This window comes from Vicugna pacos, chromosome 5 (assembly GCF_048564905.1).
Source record: "Vicugna pacos chromosome 5, VicPac4, whole genome shotgun sequence".
NCBI classification, from domain to species: domain Eukaryota; kingdom Metazoa; phylum Chordata; class Mammalia; order Artiodactyla; family Camelidae; genus Vicugna; species Vicugna pacos.
In genome coordinates this window covers 66,739,967-66,767,032 of record NC_132991.1, presented here as the reverse complement: position 1 = coordinate 66,767,032, position 27,066 = coordinate 66,739,967, and the positions used below count along the sequence as shown (strand labels likewise).

Here is a 27,066-nt window from a genome sequence, read left to right as displayed (position 1 = left end):
GTCAAAGTGATTGAAAACTATGTCTCTAAAAAGCAATAAATTCCAGTTTGAATCCTGACTTTACCTTACATGAATGGTGTGATGTTTGACAAACTATTTAACTTGTTAAGCATCGGTTTACTAATTTGTAAACTGGAAGTGATATATTTACTTTGTACATTGGTTGTGAGTACTGTTATAATGCCCAGAAGATGGTTAACATACTGTCTCTGCAAAATAGCTTCCATTCATTGAGAATATACTAAAATTCCGGCTACTGTTCTCTTACTTTGTATTGTTTTACATTACGTGGTCTAATCTACCCCCCTAGATTATGAACTCTTCAAGCATTAGACTTTGTTTTTACCTTGAAGAACTTCTTCACTGGGATGACTCAATTAAATATATGTTGAATTCAGGTGCATTAAGTGAATCCTACTACCACCACCAACAAATTCTTTGTTAGATGTTTTTCTCATTATAGTTACATCAACAAGACTTTTCACCATCCAGTAGACCTCAGTGTCAACCACAAGCTCTTTTGGAGGTTTCTCTCTATAGTCCCTCTCTCATATGGCTGTATATGACAGTCCTGGCCATCAGTCCCCAAAGAACACCAGCTCATACCTTCTCTCCATCTGTTACAGCCCAGTGTTTTCTCTATCAGCAGTTTAATTATGAAGGAAATATGTTCCTCTGTCCTACCATATTTAAGGGCTAAAAAAATGCTTACTGAAGAAATCGATTGGAAAAAGCTGGAAAGCTGGAAATAGATGATTCCCTTTTAATACATAAGCTTGCTTGTTCCCTCAGAACATTCTAATAGTCATGCTAATAGCTGGTATTACTCAGCCCTTTGTATATCCCAGATAGTGTGTGTATGACATATGTGTATAATGTTCTCTATTTTTTTCTTTAAAACCAATCCCTCTGTTAGGCATTTTTCTTAATTCCTTCATTGTCCCAGTGAGGAAACTGATACTTTTGGTCTTCGTTTAAGTGATTTGACTCAGACACTCGACTAACAGCCACTACTAGGGTATGCTGTCTCTCTAATTTCCCAAGTTAACCATGATTTCCTTCTGAAACAAAGTGTCTTCCCCTCCAAGACCCCTGCCCCCCGCCCTCAGTACCATCTTTTCCTTACCCTATCCCTGGCCTATCCCTGGGTGGACTAATCTTAAAGACGCTGTGTATTCATCATGTGTGGAGGAATTAGACCTACGGCCATCCGTCTGCAGCTCCAAGTGTGTTCTCTCCCTCAAGCTCCATGTCTTTCTTCTGGAAGGAACCCAGTGAAGCACTTTCCATCTAGTTCTTGACCTAGCTGTTCACAGCAGGCTCATTTTAAACCACTGATTCTGCACTTTTGCCCATAGTTTTGTCCTTAACTCTGAGATAGGTAGCAGCTGGTTCCAGTGATTCTTTGAATCAATTTTGTCAGTTGGACCTTAAACATTTAGGTTGCTTAAGACTATTGGACCGAATGTCTTGTGACTATCTGCTTTTGTTTTAGTATGTCTTAGAAAGTTGTATAAAGTTAGTTATTTTGAGCTTAGTGAAATCCTGACTCTTTCTGTGTCACTGAAGTATTTTTCCTTCACCCCATAGTTCATTTTTAGTCTGTTTTTCACAAGTAGCTGCCAGCCCCTTTTTCTTTCCACTGCTGGAATATCCTTCTCACTTCATTCTCTACATTTTCCATTCTCAGTCCACCTCCAAAGCATAAATAAATGTGTACGTATCCTGCTCACTGGTCCTTGAACTCTGCTTTGCAGTTTGCCTAAACAAGTAGCATCAATGCATATTTTCACATCTTAGTTAAATATCATTTTATGAGCTATGTATTCAAATAATTGTGTCTAGTCCTCCTTGCTGTGTTCCATAAGGGTGTATATACAGAGATTTCTACAGAGCCACATTAGTATATATAACACCGAGTGGTTTTGTCCCCTTGTAAAATAAATAAAAATATATGAACTGGTCTATGAGGCTTCCTTTTTCAAATGCCTTTCTTTCCATCTTGAAACAAATAACAATTTATAAAGAGCATGGTAAAGCATAGTCTGTAAAATGTGTAATGCTATATTAAATAAATCTAATTCTCTAAGTGTTTGCATATTACAGTCAACAAAATTGAAAGTCTTTTATGCTTTTTGCCTAGGATAATAATATTTTTGTCACAGTAGTTTAACATTTGTCAAATATCTTTCTAGCCAAAAAATTGTGATTGTCACAAAGACTGCATAAAAGTTTATTCTGAAATACTGAAGAAAAGGAATCTGACAGAGTTGAAATAAACCTTAATACTGCAACCCCCCAAAAAAGTTTCAGTATTTTGAAATAAAATTGATTTAACAAATTAGAAGATTTATTTTATTCAGTGAATGTAAAAATACAAGATTGATGATTACTGAAGAGTAGGTATCAGTATGACACATAGAATTTATTATGTTTTACAGGAGTTTTGAGTGAGATAAAGAAATATTTGCAAACTAGAAAAAAAAAAGAGAATCTATAAAGCCATTCTAAAAATTTTTAAGCTGAAATCTTGTAGTCTATACTGAATACTTATATTCCAAAGCCTCTAAATAATACACGTGAATGTTCTATCAGCATGTGGATATTTAATACATTTATTAGGAGAAATTTATGTCATCCTTTAAGTACAAAACTGTAAAAATACATTATAGAGATAGAGATAATAAAGTTTCAATGGTTAAACAAGATTTTAGTCTCTTGTCTTTAGAAGTCTTTAAAGTAATATCGTAACCTTGGAATGTGGATGCTTTGGGTTTAGTCTTCCTCAAATACCTATGAATGAACTACAAATCTGTTATTATATAAACATGATTGCTTTGTGGTCCATTGAAAGCTATACAACTTTCTCTTCCCACCAAACATCTTATCTTCAGGACTTATAATGCATACCTATATAGTCTACTTCATATGCATATATTCAAATGGTGTCTTTATGCTCACACAGAAAGTATAGAGAGGAACCTATTTTATCCCATGATGCCAACACTCTTAAGATTTATTTTGTTTCTAACTTTTATTCCAGGCCTCTGATATAACCTGCTTGACTGAACAAGTTTTAAATATATCAGCAATATCTGAGCAAAACTCATTTGAAATTTATTATCAGTTTGAAATTCCATCATGTTCCACAAATGTTGGAAACTGACATGCTCTTTTTTGCAGTTCTTAATGATAATAGGTTTGCAATGAAAACACATTAAAAATAAGCCTAATCCACTGATGAGAATATATTTAATGTATTTATTTTAGATTGCTGATAATTTAGGGAATACTTCATGCGGAGTGAATTCATCAGGCATCTTGTTTTCTTAATGCTGTTCTCAACTTTCCAGCAAGGAGCCACAATTTCCCCATTTTCAATTTGGAACAGAGAGGCATTGGTAGCAGCTGTAGCTCTTAATTTGACATCTAGTTTCAGGTCATTTTCATGTAAATAGAAAACAAGAGAGACCTGCCTACAATTTCCATAATAGGGATGTTTGCTTCAACTTTATCATTTTTCCTCTGGCAATTTTATTTTCTCTCTCCAGGATTAAAGGAGCCAATAATTGTTCATGGTTATTATTTTTCATCTTTATAAAAACTTGTTAGTTTTACTTTCTATTACTCCAGAGCTCCCAATGCCTTGGATGTTTCAGTCATACACACTATCCATTAATGTCTCTAGCTCATCCTTTCCTTAATCTGGAGTAGGTTAGGCAGGTCAGACTTTCTATTTCTTTCTGTAATATATTTTCTCCAAGCTTTGCAACTTTTTTTCTACCTCTGAAAAAAAAAATAGGTGAAAATTTGGAATTGTTCCACTGAATACAACTGATGCCTCATTGAAAGGAAAGTTTGAGTTTTGATTTATAATGCTTTGAGCATGCCCATATGTACCACCAACTGTGGCTTCACAGTTGTTTAAAATGTAATTCTGTGCTTTTTCTAATAAATACATATTTTATTTCATTTTTTTTTCTCTGTTCTGGGGTATAAATGCTACTTTATGCTTAAGCATAGATATGCTTAATTCCATGTATTTTGCCATCTATACAGTCATTTTCAAGTGTATCTCAGTGGGGAGAAATTTCATTTTGTGTACATCATTTTTAAATATGTTGATTTATGCAGATTAAGTTAAGTAGGAAGTTATTTTTGTAGGTAGTCATTTCCATTTGTTCCTCTTCTAGGAGAAAAAATAAGAAATCAGATAGTCTTTTAAACATTTTATTTCCTGGATCTTCTGCGACATACCAGCAAATCACGTACCCCTTTGATTTCATCTCTGCTGTTGAATTTGCAGTAGTTGTTACAATCCTAAACTTTTTGTTTGGTGTTTTTTACTGTGCCACAGCTGGCTTTTTGTTTTGTTTCTGTTTCAGCAGAGACTCATGTGTACTCTTACTTTTTTTCTGCCCCAGTGATATGACAAGAACAGTGGAGCTATCTGGGGAAGGAGGCCCCTTGGGAATACACGCAGTGCCCTTCTTTTCATCTCTGAGTGGAAGGTAAGATGTGTTCCTTACATCAGAAGCTCATACTAATGAAAACTTGACTTGAGCTCATTTTCCCAAACATTTTTCAGAAGATTCAGTATACATCTTTATTATTTAGATGGATACCTCAAGATATACTTCTATTGGCCACTTACGTATTAGAAACAAAAATAAAATCACTTACTTACAGGATATGATGGAAAAGAAAAAAAATCATGGTTTCTGCATTTATAATTAACTAAGAAGTACTTTCTTAAAGTGTTCTTATCAGTGACATGTAGTAAACACCGAGGGAAGACTTGAACATACATTGTTAGATATATATGGCAAGTGAATTTTTTAATGTTCAAACATGTACTTAAACAAGTGAAATATAGTAATCCCAAACTGGTATTTCTTGATAATGTTCAGGTGTGTATAACTTAGAATAATAAATATTCTAACATTATAAGTAGTTACAGCAGAAGCTAAATATGTTTTGATGATTTTAGCTATAGTAGCAGAATGCCATTATGGTAATTATTTTGTTCCAAAATGTAATCAATTAAACATAATTTACCACACCTTTTGAAATTTTAGGGACATTATGTTTCTAAATCAACTTGGGTAAACGGTAATGTAGGTTGCATCACCATTTCTTGAAATTCCTGTCTACCTAACTGGATGTAAAACTTACTTTACTGATGGGAATTAAAGTGTGTGCCTGAGAGTTAATATTAGTATTAGTGTAACAACCTTACAGAACTAGTACTAGACATTAGGTTACTTTTCAATAGGATGACTGCCTTTAGCTCTAGATTGATATTGAAAAAAGTGATCAGAAACTTAAAGAAAATTAGCTTCTCACCCATATGACAAGACTGTTATTCATTTGCTAAATTTATTTTCTTGAATGCATCACTGGAAGGACAAAACACTGATTTCAGCTTAGGGAATCAAAGGCCAGAAAAGTCTGTTGATTTTCTCAAGGTCACACAAAAGCCACATGCCCTCACTCCATTGCTCTTTCTAGAACAAAAATTTTCCCAAAGGTTATATAGTATTAATTTACTGATTCTGAGTATTTATTCAATTTGGTCTACCATACAACAGAAAGAGCAGATTTAGTCATGATATTTTGGTTGGCATCATTTTCAGCAGGTAGCCATCTGCTACCTGTAATTGCAAAGTCATCACCTTTTTTAGCAAATAACATCTGATGCCAGGCTCTTGCTGGAATGCATGTCCCCTAAAAAGAAATGAACTGCAAAGCTAGTGGCTCTTATTGTGTCATTTCCTGTATGTGTTAATAAGTGTGTTTATAAATGTTATGGGTTATGGCACAGGACAAGCTGAGGTTGTTTTTGATAGACAGGGAGACTATTTACCCAGTTGTCATGAGAAATTCTAATGGCTTTTGGCAGAAGTGGGCTGATAGAGCTTTGTGAAATACCAGAGTGGTTAAATTACCAGGCCCTTTAGCTTAATGAAGCCGGAATAGAACACAAGATCATCCCAATTTTCAAAACATGAAGAAATACACAATGTGACAGTCACCACACTTCATTTTCAATAGTTGAGAGAACAAGTTGACCTTGTGGACCAGAAATCACCTTCTCCCACTTCAAATGAGGAAAACACACTAGAATGTATTGATTTTCTCCCTGCTCCTTCCTGTTCTGATTTCTAGCATAAGCCTTGCAGGAGAGGAGAAAGAGTATTGGACTTGGATTTGGAGCAGTTGGATTTGAATCTGTGTTCCCTTTTGTATAAGCTTGAGCAAGTCCCCTAAACTTGCCTCTTGTGAAAACCTACTTCACATCAAGGTTATGGGGATTAAATGACATTAAAAATGTGAAAGCCCCTTGTAAAACACACAACAGATGAATGTGTAGAGTATTAGAATTATTCCTACTTTGGCTAAAACAGAAAAGCCTGGTTCAGAAATGCACTTTTATAAGTTCATGGTCAGCTGTTCAGTAACTTGATGAAATAGTTGTATAATTTTTTTTTTTTGCTATCCACCGGTATTATAGAAAGGAAATTTAATTAAAAAAATAGTATAGAAGTGGAGACATGAGCCAATAAAAGTTAAGAAGTAATGAGTACAGGCTGAAACAGCACACTTAACTCAACCCATGTGTCTAGAAGCAACTGCATATAGAGCGTGTCAGACAAGTGTCTGACTTCATCAGGCCGTATGGTCTCACCGTGTGAGCGCAGGGGGTGGGGGTGGGGGAGTTAGGGTCATAGTAGTATACTTAGTTCTTAATTTCCTTCCATTTATTGGCTTATGTCATTATTTTAAATTAGAATTTACATTTAATTATTTACTAAGACTACTGTAATGGGCTTTGCCTTCAATTTCTTTTTGATTTTTTTTTTCTTCTTTAAGAAAAATAGAGCCACACCTGTTTGTGGAATGAGCTCTCTAATCAAAGTTAGAACACCCTGAGTACCACGCGGTGGCTGCTGTACTGGATAAGACCTCAATGGATTTATTAGGGTGCAGAATGCTACTTGTATGGAGGACCGTTGGCTTGCACAATAAAAACAAAAATGCAAAAAAGTCAGAGTCCCTGAAAGTTAAAAGTGACTTAATTTCATTTTTTTTCAAAAAGGTCAACGTAGCTTTGTTTTAGAGTTAAGAGTGTGAAATCTAATTTTTTTTTTAGCAAATAAAGATAGCATAATATACCTGTTTCATAGTAAAGACAGCTGAATATGAGGCAGAAGGGAGGACTGAGTGAAGAGTGACAGGTGATGTGAGGAGAGGAGATGTTTAGTGATGCTAAGGTGGGGAGTGATATAGTGTTAACACTGAGGTGATATAGTGGGAAGAGAGGAGATAGCAAGCAGGGGGTAGGTTTGTGACTAAATGAGTATTAGAAGAGCAAGAAGCAATCGTTACCCCTCTTAATCACGGGGCTGTGGACTTCAGCCTCCATTATTACTGCTTATTAATGCAAATGAACTGGTTCGTCTCAGTTCGTCTCACTGCAACTCCTCGATGGCATTAATTCTTAAATCCTGAGGGTCTTGGTCCCAAACAAGACAGCTCCCATAGCCCTCTCATTTGAGACAAAGAAGGTAAAGAGGAACTCTTTTCTGAGACTTCCGATACTGGGGGATGAAATCAAATTGGAGGGAATCCATCCCTTCCTTAGACTAAAGAAGGCAGGAGGGATTTGTTGCCAGGGACCGAACTAATAAAATCAGTCAGTTTTACATTTTACCAAAATTACCTCTGACACATGGGTTTTATAGTTGGGCTTATTCTGTCAATAAATTTTTCATGGAAAGTTAGGTTATTTAGATCAGTGAGGTTCACATAGCATACTCCAGCTGTAATATGCCAGCTAAATTGCAACCCAGTGGCTTGAAAGAATTAATTCATCTCCCAAAATGTGAAATTAAATCCTAGGGAGTAACATTACATGACTGATGATGTACTGAATTAAATTAAAGGAAGACTTGAATGCTTGTTAAAAAAATATCGCTTACATAAACTAGTTTATAACCACATGTGAGCTTCCTAATGGATCATGTTGTTGTGAATCCACCATAACAAAAATCCAAAAATGTGAACTATTAGAGCGTTGTTTAATTTAGGAGAGAAACGCTGTGTTGTTGTATTCCTTTTTCCTCTTTTTGACATGTCAGGTAGCTCAGTTTTTAATATTATGTTACGAGATTAAGCTGGGATTAATAACTTAAAAATATCAATATAAATCTCAGATCCTTTATCTGAAAATAGTAGCTTTGTCTTCCACACAGAATATGATTAACTTACTAACCTACTAGAACTAGGAAACGAAGCATCACCGCACGCTCGCCCTCCGACCCTGAGCCTTCCCCGCAGTCGGTGGCGTGACCGTTCACTCCTCTCTCCTGCATCAGTGGACGGTGTCCATTTCACTTTTCTGAAGTGGAGATCTAAATGGCCCTGTGTGTGACTCTCCTCCAGCCATCCTGAGGTGACCTGGGCTCTTTAGATTCACTGAGGCCCTGGAGGCAGAAGCCCCACTCTGTGGCACCTCCAAACAGGAAGACAGTTTTCTCCTCCACCTTCATCAGAGACTGCCCTTCTTCCATGGCCAATCCTATTATTCACGCATCAAATGTGCTCATGTTTTATTTGGATTTGGGACTTAGTGCAAGGGGACTACGTCATAGCTCCTAAGGCTCCTGTGGGAAAGAGGATGACAAAGTAGGGAAACGAGGGCGAGGGAAGGGGCGCGGGCAGTTTCTCCACATCCAGCAGACTCCTCTTGGAGGACGTATACTACACACACACACACACACACACACACACACACTTTAATTCTTTATTTTTATTGCTGTAGTTTTCTTTCATCTTTTCTTTTTCTCCAGCTCCCTCCCCTCCTGACTCTAAGCCACAGCCATGAAGCACCAAGAACCTGCAGGTATCTTCTCAGAACCCAGACTCTTTCTGGTTAAAATTTCAGACGACTCTTCCCAAAGCCCTGTCTTCGTACTGTCACTGCCTCGCTCAAAAGCAGCGAGTGGCATGGATACCACTCCAGCCTCATCAGACAAGTCCATTAGCTGGTATTCCAGGCCCCTGCTTGTGGCACTGGCCTCCCCAACCAGTGTGAGCTCCAGCCCTGCTCCTTACACGAGCCTGCTGGGTTTTCCTGCCTCCCTGTGTATTTTCTCTCCTCCTGTCCAAATCCAGCTCATTCTTCTGTTCTAGTTTACATCCCACCTTCCTCCCAAAACCTCTAATGAACACTCTAGGCTTATTGATATCTCCAGGGTTTTTTGTTTGTTTGTTTATTTTATTTTATTTTATTATTATTTCTTTTTTTACAATTTTTACTGTACTCGAAGCCTATACAGACCGTTGTCCTGGTCCCACAGGCTTGCCTCATACTCCTCCATCTGGGGCACATTGAAAAAACCCTCTATACACACTTGATTCAGTGACACTAACAAATGGGACTGAATTTCCTTCTAAACTGAGTGATACGATCTGTGCTAGATGTTTACTTCTTAAAATGCAGACTATTGGACTGGGCAGGAAGACTGCAACACATCATCACGTATACCTAACCCTCTCCCATTATCAAACATCGCGTTGCTCCCTTGGCACCAACTCAGACTTAACTATTACACGGTTGGCCCTTGTGTGATGCCCTCCCCAAACCACAAGTCCCCTGTGTCCTGAGCGCCAGTGAACTCCACTAGCTTTTTCTAAGCTTTCTACAAGCATGGGAGATAGAACTGTAGCTCAGTGTGCTCTGGGATGGTGTTTGGGTCTGTTTGTCTTGAAGGGCTTCTTTTTAGTGACTCATGTGTGTATGTGTGATTTTTTGATTTGGTTTTTTGTTTTTTTGTTTTTTGTTTCTTTTTAACTAAGGATTTAAATAACAAACAGTAGCCAGAATATAAAACATAATTTCTTTCAGAAGTAGAAATCAGCAGTTATTTCTGAACAGTTGCAAGTGGAGAATCAAGTCACGTATTATGATTCACTGATTCTGTTTTGACCTGAATTTTGCATGTAGGATTCTCGGGCTCTTCATCCGTGGCATCGAAGAAAACAGCAGGTCCAAGCGGGAGGGGCTGTTTCACGAAAATGAATGTATTGTAAAAATCAACAACGTGGACCTCGTAGACAAAACCTTTGCTCAGTAAGCGTTTTTCCTTATTTTATTTACTTTGTGATTCTTGTAATGCTTATAATCATTACTGAGCTCATGATGATAAAAATGTAGGGTAGAACTTGTGGTCAATTCCCTTTGACCCCAAAACATCCATTTTCACATGCATCCTATGATTGAGCATCCTCAAAGGTGGCCTGCACATGTCCCTGACAGCCCAAGAATGGCAGACCGCAGACAGAGCAAGCCTTCTGCCTGGTTGTCTTTCTGGGGCACCGAGAGATGGGCTTGTTTTTCTTGGGATACGGGTCAGTTAGACTGGTATTTAATGACTCTTTTCACAGGCTGTTAGTTCAGCTTATTAGTTAACTTCCTTGGTGTCAGCCATCTTCCTTAAGCTAAATATCTGTGAGAGATGTCTGTGAAGACTCACTGAATAATAGAAACAAAGGAAAACAATTAAAATACTTTCCCTCAAGAAATCATTTCTCTGCATGTGGAAATGGTACAGGAATAGGTTCTTATACCTAAGAATTAGAGTCTGCAGCAGTTGGCGTATATATGCTTTTTTTAAATGTAGATTGGCATTGCAGCGGAACAAGGGGATAATGATGAATACTCTTTAGTAATGACCACCAGCCCCTCTTGTGTCTGCTTGAAACAACTCTTAATATATCTTCTCTATGGCCATTAGTCTCCAGTATTGTGTGTTGTGCTGGGGGGGCGGGGGGTGAGTGATTGAGTGCCTGTGGCTGGAGGGGCAGTGGGCACTAGCTGCATGCATGTGGAAGGAAATGAAACCTTAAGAGTCTCTTAGTGAAAATAATAATTGGCAAAATTATCATTGTTATCAGTTATGATATTATCTTTATATAACACTGTGCTTTTTTACAAGGACTTAATAGGAGTGCAAGGCAGACATGGTTACCCTGATATTTTACAGGTAGAAGTTGAGGCTCATAAAAATTCAGTATGGAGTAGAAACTGACTCCTGGTCAAGGAACTGAGCAGAGGAGTTGGCTGTCTGTGTGACGTCTTCTCCCTCCTCCCCTAACAATGTGAGCTCTTCAGTAAGGTGACGGGAAGCTCAGAGAGCTGTTGGAATTGAGGTTGAATATTATTTGATGTGGCTGCTCTGCCTGAAATAAAGGTAGCTTCAACAACATTTATTCTTTCTAAGGACAAATAAGCGTGGAGATGGCAGTCCAGAGTTGGTATGGCAGGTGCACCATCAGCAGTGAGTCAGGCCTCTTCCGTTTTTCTGCTTCGCTGTATTAATTATGTGGCTGCTACCTTTAAGTTGTGTCATGGTCACAAGATGGCTGCTGGGTTGCCCTCCATCACTTCTGAATTTCAAGAAATAGGAAGGAGAAACAGTAGAACAAAAATTACTGCTTCCCAGACAAGCCAGCTTCCCTCTAACCCCCCACTTACGTCCCATTGACAAGATAGGCTGCCCTATCTTGCCTAGTTTTCCCTAGTCCTAAGGCTTAAGGAGGCGTAAGGAAGAAGGAGAGAAAAAGTAGCAAGGAATTTGAAGGAAAACAAAGTGCTAGGACAAAACAATAAAAAAAGTATAGGTACTCTTTAGTAGAATATGGGGTGAGGTGGTGCACACTGGATTGACAATCCAGTATGATGCTTGACACAATCAACACACCTCCCACATGTCTCCATGAGGAGCATTGTGTCAATATTAAACTTCTGGAACACAGCCCATGTTAGAAAGACCTGTGCTTTAGAATAAAGTCCTAAAAGGAAAGTAATTGATAATCTGATCAAGAGTATGAAATGATTATTTTTTCCATTTTAAAGTTAAAGCTTGCTTTTATATTTACTTTGATAAACATATCTGGGTTGATTTTCAGATTTAGAAATGCTTGAAAGCTGTGGGTTGTTGGGTAACTTACTCAAGCTCTTTGAGTCTCTATTTTTTCATTTTCCAAAATGAGAATGAATTATACTTACCTAATAACATGGTTGTTAAACAAGATTAAATGAGAGAATCATGCACGTTGATAATGCACTTGTAGCCCAGTGTGGTGGCACCTAATGGGCGGGTGGTAAGTGGCACCTAGTACTTAATTAGAGAAGTCGTGCCGCTAGTAATAGTGGTGAGCATCCCCTCTGCTTATGCTGCTGTGCTGCTTCCCCAGCCATGATGCTGGGGTGCTTTAGACGGCATGCTCGAAGGCGGCATCATTATCCATTCACTGTCTTTCAAGGGCTCAAGATGTCTTCCGTCAGGCGATGAAATCTCCGAGGGTGCTCCTGCATGTGCTTCCACCTCAAAACCGTGAGCAGTATGAAAAATCTGTCATTGGACCTCTTAACATTTTTGGTAACAACGATGGCGTTTTGAGAACAAAGGTGCCGCCTCCTGTCCATGGAAAATCGGGAATAAAGACAGTAAATCTCGCAGGAACAAGCGGTCCTGAGGAAGATACATCGACTTCCCTGCAACAAAGCAAGAGCCCCCCACTACCAAGACTAAGTAGAAAGCCCCCCTCTCCCTCACTCTCCCCTCTCATGGGGTTCGGCAGCAAGAAAAATGCAAAGAAAATTAAGATTGACCTAAAGAAAGGTAATTATTAAATTATACCTAATAGCATTCTATTGTTGTAACATGTCACACTGGTTAAGAGAAATGCATTAAGGCTAATTTTGTTAATTCTCCCTTCATTTAATTGAATCAAAGAATAGATTTAAGTGTATACTTTGGTACCAAATTTCTGGAAATGGTAGTACTTTCTTACTCTTTTTTTTTTTCTGAAGAGTGGGTTATTTGAAACAAGAAAATTAGAAAGACATACTGGGAAGCAGAAAGAACTATTTCAAACTTGATAGAAACAGAGCCATACTGTGTCACAACTTAATACTAAATAGGCACTAAAATTCAATTGTCCCTGTTTCAAGCAAGATGAGTGATTTTTGAAGAATTCTTTAGTCCAAGTCCAAAAAGCCAATTTATTATTTCTGGTTCTCTAAGATACTTCTATATTAGCAAGAAGTTATTCCTCAGCAAATATGTGGTAATTATTAATTTCACTAGTTTAACACTGCAAACAATTTTTCAGATATACTTAATTTCAAATGCATGTATAACCTTTTCTTTCTTCACTGTTTTCAACTTTTCATTTCAAGCCCAGATCGATAAGACTAGATCATGCATGTTCATACATATTTATGCAGTACTGTACATACACACATAAGCATTCACGTGCTTCCGTGCTTTTGTTTATTTTGTAATGTCTCTTGATGATTGCTTCTCCTAGTGCAACCTTCTGCAATCCGGTGTGATTTTTCAAGACTCTAATTTAAAGAATCCAAGATTTCATGGATTCTTGTCTAAATTAATAGAAAATATAGTGATCACAAGGTAGTTTTAGAATACTTAGTAACATACATCTAAAGCAAATAGCATGTACCTTTAACTAAGAGAGATTATTCTGAAAAGTCCTCTGGTCAAAATTGTGTCCGCCCCATAAGAATTCTGTACTGGGAAGAAAATGTATTGACTAGGAGGCACAAGTACTCCTGTGTGCTTAGCAATTGGATTTTTTTTTTATAGAAATGTATCCATTGTGCTTTTCATACAAATTATGCAGCTATGTATAAGGCGTGAGGTTAAGTGGTTTGAGGATAGATAAACCAGACAAAAAATGTGACCTTAAAAATCATCAGAAAGCCTTGAATGCAAGAATAAAGAATATTACATAACAGCAATGTTTTGGGAAGATAAATCTGACAGCACAAAGATACACTAAAGAAGAAGGCGAACAACAAGGGATCAGTGAAGGGTGCCCTGAATCTGTCTGAATGTAATATGTATGCCTAAGTAGCTGACTGGATGTGGGAGGGAAGAGAGAGGAATTAAAGCTACTGCTGAGGTTTTCAGCCAGGGTGGCCTGTACAATGGAGATGCCATTACTAGAAAAATTAGGATTTTAAGTAGAAAAAGCCTGGATCTGAGTTGGAGATGGAGGTTCAGAGTGAAGTATAAAATGCTGGTGAAAGTATATGCTTGGTGATATCCAGGAAGTTGACACCAAAGAAATTAGTGCCAATCCAAGAGACTTAGGTGTCATCCACAGGGAGATGGTAGTTACAGCCAGGAGCTGGCCAAAGCCTAGAGACAGATTGTTCGAGGATTGGTCCTTGGGGATCATTTGTGTTTACATAGGAGAATAGTGGGTAAGAGAAACAGCAACAAATGTGATGTAAACAGAGAGGCAGGAAAATAATCAGAAACTGAAGATATGAAAAACAAGAGGGGTGGTTAATTTCAAGAAAATGGTTGGTAAGAAGTGTCAAAGCTAGAGGGGGAAGATTAGAATAGGAACAATTATTGGATGTGGTTATGGGGAGGTCATTGGTGATGGGAGATGGAAGGGGTAGTCGGATTATGGGGGGGTCATTGGTGATGGGAGATTGAAGGAGCAGTAGGGTTGAAGTAAGGATGCGTTAAGGTGGAGAAATCTAACCATACTTTTAGATAGAGGTTAAAAAAAAATACACTTGAAGAGAGATGGAGATGTAGAACGAGACAGGAGCAGCCAGAGTGAGTGATGGGACAGTGGAATGCACCAAATAAGGAAGGGTGACACGGGGACACGAGGAGCCCCGGGTTGGCAGCTGATGGAAAGCCTGCCACGTCAGACGGCATTTGCTTCTCTGGAGGGAGTGAAGTCAGGTGTTGGTTTACTGAGAAATCGATCTCCTGGGTGAACGGATAACTTGTGGCGTTTCTTCCAAGACCTTCATAAATGAAAGTAGTAACACGTCTAGATTGCCCCTAAATTCACTGTGATACCATCATGGCCTATGAGGAACTGTAATCTGTATTTGAAACAAGAAAAACTGAAGCATATTTAAAATAATTTCTGGAATGCCAATATTTCACTTTTCGTGCATTAGTCTAAATTAGGTAGATTTTGCTATAAGATGGAATATAATATTACTGCTGCTTAAGGTGATTGTGTATTTTCCTGGCCTTATACACTAGGCCCTGAAGGACTTGGTTTCACTGTGGTTACCAGAGATTCTTCCATACACGGTCCTGGTCCCATTTTTGTAAAAAACATCTTACCAAAGGGCGCAGCAATAAAAGATGGCCGCCTGCAATCCGGGGACAGAATCTTAGAGGTAAGAATCAGAATGAATATCTTCAATAAAATACATCTTGGTGTTTAAGTACATAAACATATAGACAGTTTTGAACACAATATATTGAAAACTGTACTTGCAGACAAGATAAGGACTTTAATCAGAAAGCTAGTTAATGGATAGCCTGTTTGTAAGTCTCCAATAAGAACAGTGATACAGGCCCAAATAGCATTGCAAAGTTTTCCATATCTCCTCTTTCTTACATCTGCCTCTTAGGGTCCCTGGGGAATTTGGGTCAAATCCAAGAGTTCATCATATATTCATTTAAGGCCAAGAATTTGAAAGTCGCACCCAAACCCTGGTCACAGTTTTTTTAAACTCTTTCAAGGGTGGACCAACCTGTCTCGGGTTGACCTGTGCCTATAGAGAAGTATTTGGGATACCTAAAGCAAGAGTTTTGTTTTGTTTTGTTTTGTTTCCATTTGTTTTTGTTTGATAGTATCATCTTCTTGGCTAAATAAATATTGTTAAATTTATCATTCAAGGAATCATTTTCATTGAATCTGGTTCCATTTAACTTTCTCATGGAGTGGAAGCAACACTATATAGCTTTTTATGTAGTTCTAGATCAGAAAGAAAATGCACCAAATGACTAATGTAGCCCCAAATTAGAATCTCCAATAATCTCTAGTGACTTGTGGACTATAATTTTCTAACATGGAGAACACTGTTGAATTATAATGAATACTCTTATTTCTGCAGGAATTTGCCATGTGGTAACAGTCCATTTCTGCTTTTTGTATTAGGCAGACAATGATACCAGTTAAGTATCTGAAATCTGTTTCCTTCCTCCTTAAGGAAACATTCTCTGGTATCTGTCAGTCTGAGTTCCCCTTCATAGCAATATGATGTCTTAGGAAAAACTGCTGATGCTCGTTACTGAATGTCTGAGGTTGCCCAGCACCATACTGGCGATGGTTAGTATATTGCTGGCGTTATAAACAAGGTTGGTTTGGGCTCATGTATTCAGTTTTCATCTTGCCAGAGCTTCACTGATCATGGGAGCCCATTTGCTGCTTGCTTTCACAAGCCATCCGGGGTGGAAGGAGGTGGCAAGTGTTAACTGTGGCCACTCATATGATTGCATGCATTAGGTGAATGGCAGAGATGTCACTGGACGGACTCAGGAAGAGCTCGTGGCCATGCTGAGGAGCACCAAGCAGGGAGAGACTGCCTCGCTGGTCATCGCCCGCCAAGAAGGAACTTTTCTGCCCCGAGAGCTGGTATGTTCCGATCACAGTCTTACTGAAGTTCCGGTACGAAACTTCATATACTCAGTGACTTCAAAATAGCTGAGAAATGAGTTCTAAGTCATAGGCTCCATTTCTAGCAAAAACTGAATCACATTGAGAGTGTTCTGCCCCATTTGGGGCATCCCTGTTTTAGAATGTTGATGCGGTGAGATGGTTATTTGCAAACAGTGCTTCAGGTGTACAAATTCAAGCACCTTTAAAGGAAGCAATTTAACAATATTCAGCTAAATAAAATACACACTGAGTATGTGCTGTGGGTTAAGCCCTATGCAAAACACAACCAGCAGAAGTGTTCATAGTTCTACCTTAGTGAAGTTTGCAGTCCAAAAGGAAATTAAAATGTAACCAACTATTTAAAACGGTGATAGAGTGCTATAGTAATACATAGCAAGGGAATTTAACCTCGTCTTGAAGGCTGGGAAAGGCATCTCAAGAAAGAGAATCTCTAAAGTCTTATTAAAAATGTATACCATTTGACCTAGTAACTATATTTTGCATAATTTGTCCTAAATTGATTATCAAAGATGTGGAAAAATTTCTTGTACATTGATTTTTTTTTCTAGAGTCCTATTTATTGTAGTGATATATTGGGCACTGTACAACCAGAAGGTATTGGTTAAATAAATAACTGGATAACTTTCCAATGAAATATAATAAGTACTTAAAATGGCCTCTGTGAGGAATTAATAATGAGAGAAGGTTCATAGTATATTGTTAGTAAAAAGTTGGGTATAAAATGATATATACAGTATGATCAAATTACATTAAAATCTAAAAAAAATGCTGGAAGGAGATGCACCCAAGTTGTTGGAATTACGACAGGTTTTCATTTTTTCATTTTTTTAACAGTGAACATGTCATTTTATTATTGAAATATTTCTTAAAAAGGCTTTGGGGAGATCCAGAGGATTTTAATGGTCAATCATAAAGAGGAATAGATGTGATAAGAGGACTTTTAATTACCCTTTGGTTTTTATTTCCTTTGAATCTTTATAAGAAATGACAAAGGCACATATGGGTAATATGATACGTTCCCAGAGTTAGAGCATCAGAACAGTGACAAGTTAGATGATAACATTTAGCGTAGTTGACTTGAAAAAGAGAACGTTTAGGACGCATGATAATTGCTATCAAATACATAAAGAGTTCTTGTATGGATTAAAAAGTACATTTTAATCTGTTCCTTCAAATAATTTATATCCATTAATTTATTTATGTATTAATTCAAGGAACAAGTTACTGAGCATGTGTTGTGCACTAAGTCGGAGGTTCTGGGGATACAAAAATAATTAAGACTAATTTCCTGCCCTATGTGAGCCTGTACCAAAACAAATACTTGGAAGTGATGATGTTACAAGAACTTTCTAACTGTCGGAGCTGTCCAAGAAGGAAATAGGCTAGTTAGCATACTGAAACAGAATCTGCCTCGCCACCTGCCAGAGAAGCTCTGGAAACAGTTCTCCCATTGATAAAGTGATAAGACTAGATAACCTCTAAGATTCCTCCTTTGTTACATGTGTTTATATTCATGTTTGAATATAGAGCTTTCCTGAATCACCTCTCTTATATATATATATAGACCTCTCTCTTACATATGGAATACACAACTCTGCCGTGGCATTGTATATTCTATATGTAAGAGAGGTCTATATATTCTTCATGTTTTATATGTAAGAGGTCTATATATTTACATATTTGTATTATATATGGAATATATAGAATATATACAACAACCTCTCCCATATAGAGAATATACAGGCTCCTTCCCTCCATGTTTCTGTAGCGTAGAGTTTCCTTTTGATTCCTCCTCCTCAGTCCCATCATCGTAGCCATTTTCCTCTTGCCCTGTTATATGCTTTGAGAAGACCTGTGGTAAAATAGGGAAAGGAAGATACACTCTCTTCCTCCTTTCCTCTACTTAATTCTTCCATCCCCAGCCACTTTGGAAAGCAGAATCTTGAATTTCTGCCTCATCTCCTCACTGAACCTCCTTACTCTTCCTAAAGAGAATGCTGTCAAAACTTGAAGTCTAGATTTTTTCCCTCTAAATTCAGATAGATTCTTCCCTTCAATCTTGTATTTATCCAAAGACCTTGGTCTTTCTCTGCAAGGGTCAAAGCGATAAGAAACAATACAAAAGGGAACACCATGGATGGATAGCAGGAAGCCCGTACACTTCATGTTTAATTACTTGGTTGCTGGTGATAAAAACTCTTAGAAGACCTCGGGAGGACTGTGTACTTGTCTCAGGGACAGGAGAACTAGGAAAGAAGTTTTGATGTATTCTGTTGATCTGTGGTCCTGGGAGGAGTAAAATCCTGCATAGAAAGAGAAATACTCCAGGCAGCCCCCAGGCATGCTAAAGAACCCAAGGGCAGAGCTCCAGCTAGGAACTCAAACCCTCAGGAGTCCCTCATTCCCCATCTAATAGTTACTTATACCCCTTTTCCATATGTCCTCTAGAATTTCCAACCACGTAGCTAATTCCTTCTTCCTAGAAGCTCTCCACTCCCACCCACCCCCATCCCACCCCTGCATACCACCATCCCCACCCCTGGTAAGAGGGAGGGGAATGCTGGTCTTACTCCAGTTTGAAACTCTGAATGCATTTTCAATCAAAAACAATTACATCTAGAAGTTAGTAAATGGAATAAGAGAATTTGGGGACTGAACGGGAGCTGAATCAGTGAGTCCAATTCCACTTTTGCAGTTGAGAAAACAGAGGCTGAGGGCTGTTGAGTAACCTGCCTGTGGATGCACAGTGAGCAGGAACTAGATGCCCAGCTTTCCTAACACTTAGTATCATCTCTGGAGCTCAGCTTCTGTCCTCACCACCTACTGTGTGATCCAGAGCAGGTCACACAATCATTCTGGGGCTCAGTCTCCTCATCTGTATCATTAGATTGCGGTGAGGATTAAAAGATGATAATCTCTAATGAGGATGTCATTAGATTGCAAAGCTCTTAGTGTTGCTTCTGATCAGTTGTAAGTCTTCAATACACGTTAGCTGTAGTTATTTCTTCTAGAACATTACCACTTCTGTAGTATTAGAAACACAGTACTATATTTTATTGATATTATGGGATAAATAGATTTCTGCAGGCTTACCTGGGACTAAGCACTATTTTGAACATTAATTGTCTTCTTTTCCATTATTTTAAAATGTGTTCTGGTATGCAAAGTACTGAATTACAAATAAAATTTGTACAACCAACCAAATTTTCAAGCCAGGCAGCCTGTATATATTATTTCACTCTCATTTAATATAATTTAGTAAAATTGGATTTCTATCCCAGAAAGTGACATCATAGGCCAAGCCCACCAGGGAGCACATTAAATAAATTGTGCAACTGTGAGATTACGAGTGAAAATAAATTGTTTGTTCTCATCATTTTTCATTTTACACAAAATCTGGAGGGCCAGTAGTTAGTACCCATTCTCTTAGAATTTTCTGCCAAATCGTGTCTTTAAAAAAGTATTTTATTTCTAACTGTCCAAGTAAGTGGAATATTCTTTATAACCACACAAAGTAGGAACCTTTGAGGCTTACAAGCACTAAAGTAATGTAGACCTAGAGTCTTTGTTTTGGAGGAATACGAAATATATTATTTTTCCAGCCCAAATACCTGTCTTGAATCCTAAATCGCAAGAACCATGCAGGAAGTTTAAGGAGAGGTCATGTTTGGTGTGCACGGACTCTTTCCATGGGAACTATTCAGAGTGTGGCACTGGACTGTTTTAAAGCATGGGATGGGGAAGAGTGTGCAATGTGATTCATCTTTGTGTTTTACTTTCAAAAAATTGAAGGTGGTATCATTTGGGTCTCTTCTCCCGTATCGTGATGGATGCTCACACTTGACTTTCCATTGAAAATCTGGAAGGACAGCACTTCCTGCTTTTGTCCTGCTCTATCTCCTTTGAAGAAAACAAACTGTTTATTGGTTTCCTGTTCTGAGATGCTGTCCTCTCCCTTTTGTTATGCTGTGCTATTTCATGAGCTCTGCACCCTCTTCACAGCGCCGCTCTGCCTGTTTTCTGACAGTTAAATCTTCCTCACTTCCTTGTTATCATTAGCTCCTTACGGCTCGCAGCCAAGGGAGCATGTGGTCAGCAGTTCCCCAGGAAGTCCCAATATAGGATGGTCCCTCGGATGTGACCCTCTGTCATTCCAAAGGCCTCAGCATCCATTTCCTGGTCATTTCTCCTGACTTGCCACATAAGAGAACTGTGCTGAATTCTTACATTTGCTGCTCTGTGTCTTCCTTCCCGAGTGACTGGTTAGTATCACCGTTGTAATGGCACATTTAGCCAGCCGTCCTTCCATCTGTGGCCAGCTGGGTTGAAAATAAAATGAGAGGAATTGATGTAAGAACATCATAACTATTTAGCTCTTTCTAGTATCTTTACTAAAAGAATTGTGCTTCAAAGGTAATCTTTCCAGAATCCCAGTCTGGAAGATCCTTTGATGTTCTCATCACCTTACTGAGTGAGAGTTTATTAAAGAGGTGTTCACATAGGAACATTTTTGCAAAAGGGGCTTTGAGATTACTGTCGGTAATAGAATCAGAAGGTGAAACTGCCGTGTCTGCGTCTGCACTTGAAACGAAAACCATGCTACTTATTTGGTGGTTTGTTTGGTCTGTTCTATAAAAGACATGGTCTGCAAATTCTTTTCCATCCCTGGTACCTGAAATTCTTTTTTTCCTGCGCAAAGTGTCAGATGAGTTATCTTTCCACTTAGAAGAGATTCTGAAAAACCAAGAGTTTTCTATTTACTCTGTGCCTTTACTTTAAGAGCTTCAGAGAACGAGGCACTGAGCTATTGGCCATGTGTGTGCATGTCCATGTACGTGTATGTCGATGTCTTCTTCCATTTACTGGGGGAAAAGAAACCTTCTGCCATTTCACTGTTAACCTCTTTAATGTTTCATGTTCTGACCTGCTGCCTTATCTTTAAATTATCCAGAAAATTACCCCCTGGTGGGTAAAACAAGCTGAGAAAATTTCAAATGTATTTATAATTTCTACCTGCCAAGTTTGCCTGCTATTAAGCGCCAGCCTCTGCAAGGGGGATTAACTATATTTCAAGCGAGCAAGTCGCTCCTACCTGGTGTGATTGAGGTCCCAAAGTTAGCCATGTTTGTCATGCTAATCTTCTCTCGGGAACATGGCTTTTGCTGAGAGAAAAAAAATAAAATAAAATGATGCACACCCGTGTGGAGGCTCCCTTAAGAGTTGCGGAGCATGGGATATTCCAACGCTGCCATGTTTACCAGTCCCTGTGACTGCCTTTGCTAAGGCAAATGACACGTGGCCCCAACCCCTTCCCGGTTTATTCTCTTCTTCCTAAGTGAAGAATTCACACCTTCAAATGTCAAATTATTTAACATCATGAATCATGCAAAAATATTAGTTTGAAATCTTCCGTGAACCTCGTTTAGCTGATACATTATTTTATTCCCTTTGGCTATTTGATTCAAATGATTCTATGCTTAATTAAGCAAGGTACTTAGGGAAGAATGAATATTATAGTGGTTATTTGTGGATAAGTAGCAGAAATTGAAGGATGATTTCAGGATGATTTTTCTACCTAAACCAAAGTACAAGAGTTATGTTTTCCAATTTAAATAATTATGCAGGAACTAAAATGCATTGCTATATTTTCTAGATTCTCCAAGTGTGGTCTCAGACCAACAGTGTAGCATCACCTGGGAACTTGTTAAACATGCAAATTCTCAGGCTCCCTCCAGACCTAAAAAATCAGAAACTCTAGAGGTGGGGCTCAAAGATGGGTTTAAACAAGCCCTCCAGATAGTTCTGATGCTCCCTCAAATTTGAGAACTATCAAAGTCGTGATTTAGTTACAAAGAGTATAAGGCCTATAGGACAAGTTAGTGACTGTAACTGACTAGCTTCAATAATCCAATTTTCAACTTCACCTCTCTCTTCTGCAAACAATTTCTTGTTGTGTGTATCCTGTGAAAATGTCAAGCCCAGTTGAGCTCTGGCTCTTTGGCCATGTGCCCCTCCTTTTGGCCAAGGGCCAGTGCGGAGTGCAATCCAGTTACTCAACTCAATTACACCTGATTCATTTAGGCAAACTCAATTGTACTTGACTTTTTCAGGCCCAACTCGATTGTGCTTTAAAATTCCACACTCAATTTGATTGTGCTCCAAATTTGTTGCGTGCCACCTTGTAACTTAGAGATTTAACCGCACACCAAAGGGAGGCGCTCTTAGGGATGCTTAGAAGATTGGATTACTGGTATTTGTTTGAGGTTACACCTAACTTCTCCTTCCCTTCCCCTTTGGAATGCTGCAGGTAAGGTATGCTCCAGTGGCCCATGCAGGGACCACACTCTGCCATCCCCATTCTGCTGTGTTGGATTCAGAGTTTGCAGAGCTCCTAAGAGAGTGAGCCTTAGGGACGCTCACAAAGCAAGTATGCTGAGCTGTTCCCATTCGTCTCATTTTAAAGATGGGGAAAGTGAGGCACGGAGATGTTGTCCCTTACCAACATTGACATCGTTTGTCAAAATCAGAAATGTTTTTAAAGGAAGACTTCACTCTCCCCGATAAGCATCCGACTTCTCACTTGTGCTGTGTACTAAGAGACTCGCTCCTTCATCTCTGCCAGTTTTTAAAATGTGTTCAATAACCCACAAGGCACAGGGATTAATAGTCATTTGCTACTCCCTAGGAAGTGCTCATACCTAAAAGAATTTTACTGAACCCTTGTCAGCAAAATCTAGTCTTGATAAAATAGATGATGATAAATGCTCTGGTTCAGCGTTATTCAAACAGATGGAGGAAGTGCTGGCCATTTTGCCTGGTTGTATGGCTTCCAGGTGTCAGAGTGAAAATACTTAATGGCTTTTATCACAAGGCTGGTTTTGTTGGAGACTGGAAGGTGGTGGCAGGAGGAGTGTTCTGTGCTGAAAAGAAGCTCTCATGACATTTCAGAGGACTGGAGCCTCATTATATAGTACTGCAAAGTGAAGTATGAAGAGCCGTGAGACCTGGCCAGACTCTCATGGCACAAGACATACATCTTATGAGCGGCTTCTGCGGCCATGATGAGGCTTCCGGAGGCTAGAAACGAGAGGCGCCTTCTGAAAATACATGTTTAAACAGCTCAGAGAAAGGAAGACTGTGACCAACCACAGACGATATTCTTATTATCCAGTTAGCCAAATGTTACCAGTAATTCATGCCAGCTGTTGGTAGGGAGCAGCTGGATAAGAAGGTGGTTACCAAGCTCAGGGGATGACCTTGATTTGCCTAATTACCCGACTGCCTGTGATCAGTACACTTGTTAAGGTACATTTGGTGTAAGATAAGGAAATGCGTTCGTTTTGTAAAGGGTATTTAAAGATTAAGGGGAGAAAATGTACGGCCTTAATTGATTGCGGTTGACCTTTCCAGCTGTTATCAAAGTAAATACCACACATGTGAAACTGCCGCAAGAGTCCGTTTCATTTTGAACATATACTGAGAGGTCTGAACGTGTTTCATCTGCCTGTTTTTCAAGAAAATGTGTGATCTTTATCATTAAAGGATATCAGCTTAAGATTGTTACTTTTTTTTTTCTCCTAAGAGCTGATAAAACAGAGATAGACACTTAAATAACAATCTGTTGCCACTTACCTCTTCCCAGGCCCCGTCCCCAAAGATTCTCTGGGCAATGACTTTTAAATATGTTCTCATTATTTTTAATGAGTGTGCATAACGTATGACGCATAATACAACAGTAGATAGGTGCCCTTTTACTGAACTTGTCAGATATAATAAAACACTGAAGGAGTTAAGATGCACTTTTCTTTAAGATACTATAATTATTTAAATTAAGATGCCCAAGCACAAATTGCCCACTATTCAATTCCCATTGCTAAAGAAAGCCCCACCATGGTCTGAGTTCTCTCTCTAAAAAACAAATGTTTTATCACAAATGTGAAAAAGACAAAAGAACATTCAATATTGTTATGTCTCTCTAAGTTTACCCTTCTTTAAATCTGCCCCGATGGCAGGATACTCAATTATAAACGAGTTCAATTATGCTTCGTGGCCACTGACCGAGTTATATGAAAGACTTTTATCGCCAGGTCTTTCCGCAATTAATTCTTCGCATTTCTTAGAGGCTTAGGACCAAAGGAAGGATTGTTTAACAACTTAAAATGCTGTTTTAGTTTTCTTACACTTCCTCTTTCTCTTCTCTTCCTTACTCCTTCCTTTTCTTTCTGCTCTGACCTATCATCCGGCCTTTCCGGAAGCAAATAACACTCAGTAGGGTATCTCGCAATAGTTTTAGAATATTTTTATTTCTCCATTACGTTAAAATGCCAAGTAGAGATGAAGAGGAAGGCAATAGTACATTACATTAAACTGCATTAAAATGCCAGGTGGTAGATAAAGATGGTGGTAGAATAGAGAAGTTTATCATCCTGCAGAACAGCAAAGCCTCCCTTTGCTAGTCTTTATTATGTAAACCTCAGTTCCCCTGGCCTTAGCACCCTGCAGGTGAACTACAGACTTGCAACCTGACTCACAAGGGCTCCTCTCGCCTCCTAATATTCCATCTACTCAATACAGGAGTAGATAAGTCATCTCCCTTTCCCTGCTTTGTTGTTTAGCAACATTTTAACAGCGACACTCTTGCTAAGCATAAATTCCTATCCCAATTTAAATTAGTTATTTGGGATTAGCAGATATAAACTTTATATATAAAATAGATAAATAACAAGGTCCTACTATATAGCACAGGGAACTATATTCAGTAGCTTGTAATAACCTGTAATGAAAAAGAATATAAAAAGGAATATATATGTATATACACACACACATATATATATAAATGAATCAGTATGCTGTACACCAGGAAACTAACACAGCATTGTAAATCAACTATACTTCAATTTAAAGAAAAAGATAATTAAGCCAAAATATTAAAAAAAAATCCTGCCCCTATTCTGAACACATCCTTCCCCAGATGAGGGATGTGCTTTTCCTTTCTTTCTCTCACCCCATGTAGAAGTTTACTCTTCTACAGTAGACACACACCCACGACCTAGACTGGGGAGTGAGAGTTGGGTTGTGTAGAGAGTGAGGAACTAGTAAGGACTAAAATTAAATTATCAAAAGAAAAGGTAATTTGACAGCAAATAAGGAGAAGACTTTGATTATCTATAAAATGAGGAGACTGAACTAAATGGTCACTTAGATCTCTTCCTACTGGAAAATTCTCTGAATTTCGGTGCATCAAGTTCTGGCATGATGCTCTGTACAGCTAGCGCCTGATTATGAATGATCTGTGTATATAAATGGGCAGCAGGAGTCCGCCTCTGTTTGCTTGTTCCGCAGTTCAGAATGCCTTGGGAGCATTTGGCCTAAAGGATGCCTTCTCCTAAGTCAACGTAGAGCTAACAAATTGCCAACAGATATCTTTCTCCTGGCCACCTTTTCGACTCCCTGCCGTTGCGGTGCTTGTTGACACAGCAGTTAGCAGACACAGATGGAGCCCTTCTTCCAGGGCTCTCCCACAGCTGTGGGTGCCATAGGAGACTCACTCCCCCAGCCAGCTCAGAAGGAAATGTGTTCTTTGTCTCCTAAATTGGAAATTCAGCTGTATTTTCCCATAGAACATTCTTAAATATTGCCTATGCACTAGAATGGAAATGACTGGATACTGTTACGTTTTGGAGATACTGAGAAATGAACAAAGTAGGTTGGCTAGTTGAAACCACGGCAGAATTTACCAGTATTTCTTTCGAGGGGAAAAAAAAATTCAAGTTGTGGGAACCAAGTTTACAAACAAACTTAGAGCATACAACCTGTTTTCTAACTAGAAATTGCCTTGTCTGGATCCGCAGTCACAGTTTATTTAAAGCTTATTTCCATTACACATAAAGAGAAGAAAATGAATCACAAACATTATTCATTAATGTTTTGGCCATCCTTAGTGCAATAAAAAAAAATCTCTGTGTTCTGGATTCTTCTGTTAGAAAAATATGACTGTGTCAACACTCGCAACTTGTTGAAAACTTGGCAGATATTTTCAATGTAATTATTAATGCAAGCCATCTCAGTCCTCTTGGGTACTAGACAGGTGGTAAATACATTATAGAAATAAATATTAATGTAATTATTAACTTGATGATTTTATGTGCTATGTAGGCATGCAAGAAAATTAAACAAAGATGAAGGCTGCTGAACTTGTTCACGTCCCAGGACATACATAACAGTGACTTATTCCCCGTATTGTAAAGAGTTAGAAATGCACTAGATCGAGCCTTGTCTTCAGCTGCAAAACTGAGTACGATTGTAAAAAATTATATATATGTGTAATTTTTCATGGTGGCTAAGTTAATAACATGCCACTATAATTTGTGTACGACTGAAATAGGAAGCAAGTCACTTGCATCCTAGTCGGAAAGAAAGTATAAAACAAAATACCCACAAACAAGTCAGAAGCTTATTTTTTAAAAGCCCAGTCTTTGCAGTCAGATAGAAGTTCAGAGGTTCCTCTTTAACCTGTAGGGTTTCTTG

General features: G+C 38.5%; 1 protein-coding gene across 7 annotated transcripts in view; it reads left to right on the top strand.

The window, feature by feature from the left end:
* Positions 1–27,066, top strand: part of PARD3B (par-3 family cell polarity regulator beta) — a 948,983-nt gene that overhangs the window by 483,026 nt on the left and 438,891 nt on the right. For all 7 annotated transcript variants that reach the window (XM_072961414.1, XM_072961413.1, XM_072961408.1 and 4 more), the window contains 5 exons: positions 4,425–4,511; positions 10,010–10,135; positions 12,331–12,689; positions 15,111–15,250; positions 16,366–16,494. In XM_072961414.1, coding sequence (XP_072817515.1) covers positions 4,425–4,511; positions 10,010–10,135; positions 12,331–12,689; positions 15,111–15,250; positions 16,366–16,494 — 841 coding nt within the window. The remainder of the gene's footprint in view (positions 1–4,424; positions 4,512–10,009; positions 10,136–12,330; positions 12,690–15,110; positions 15,251–16,365; positions 16,495–27,066) is intronic.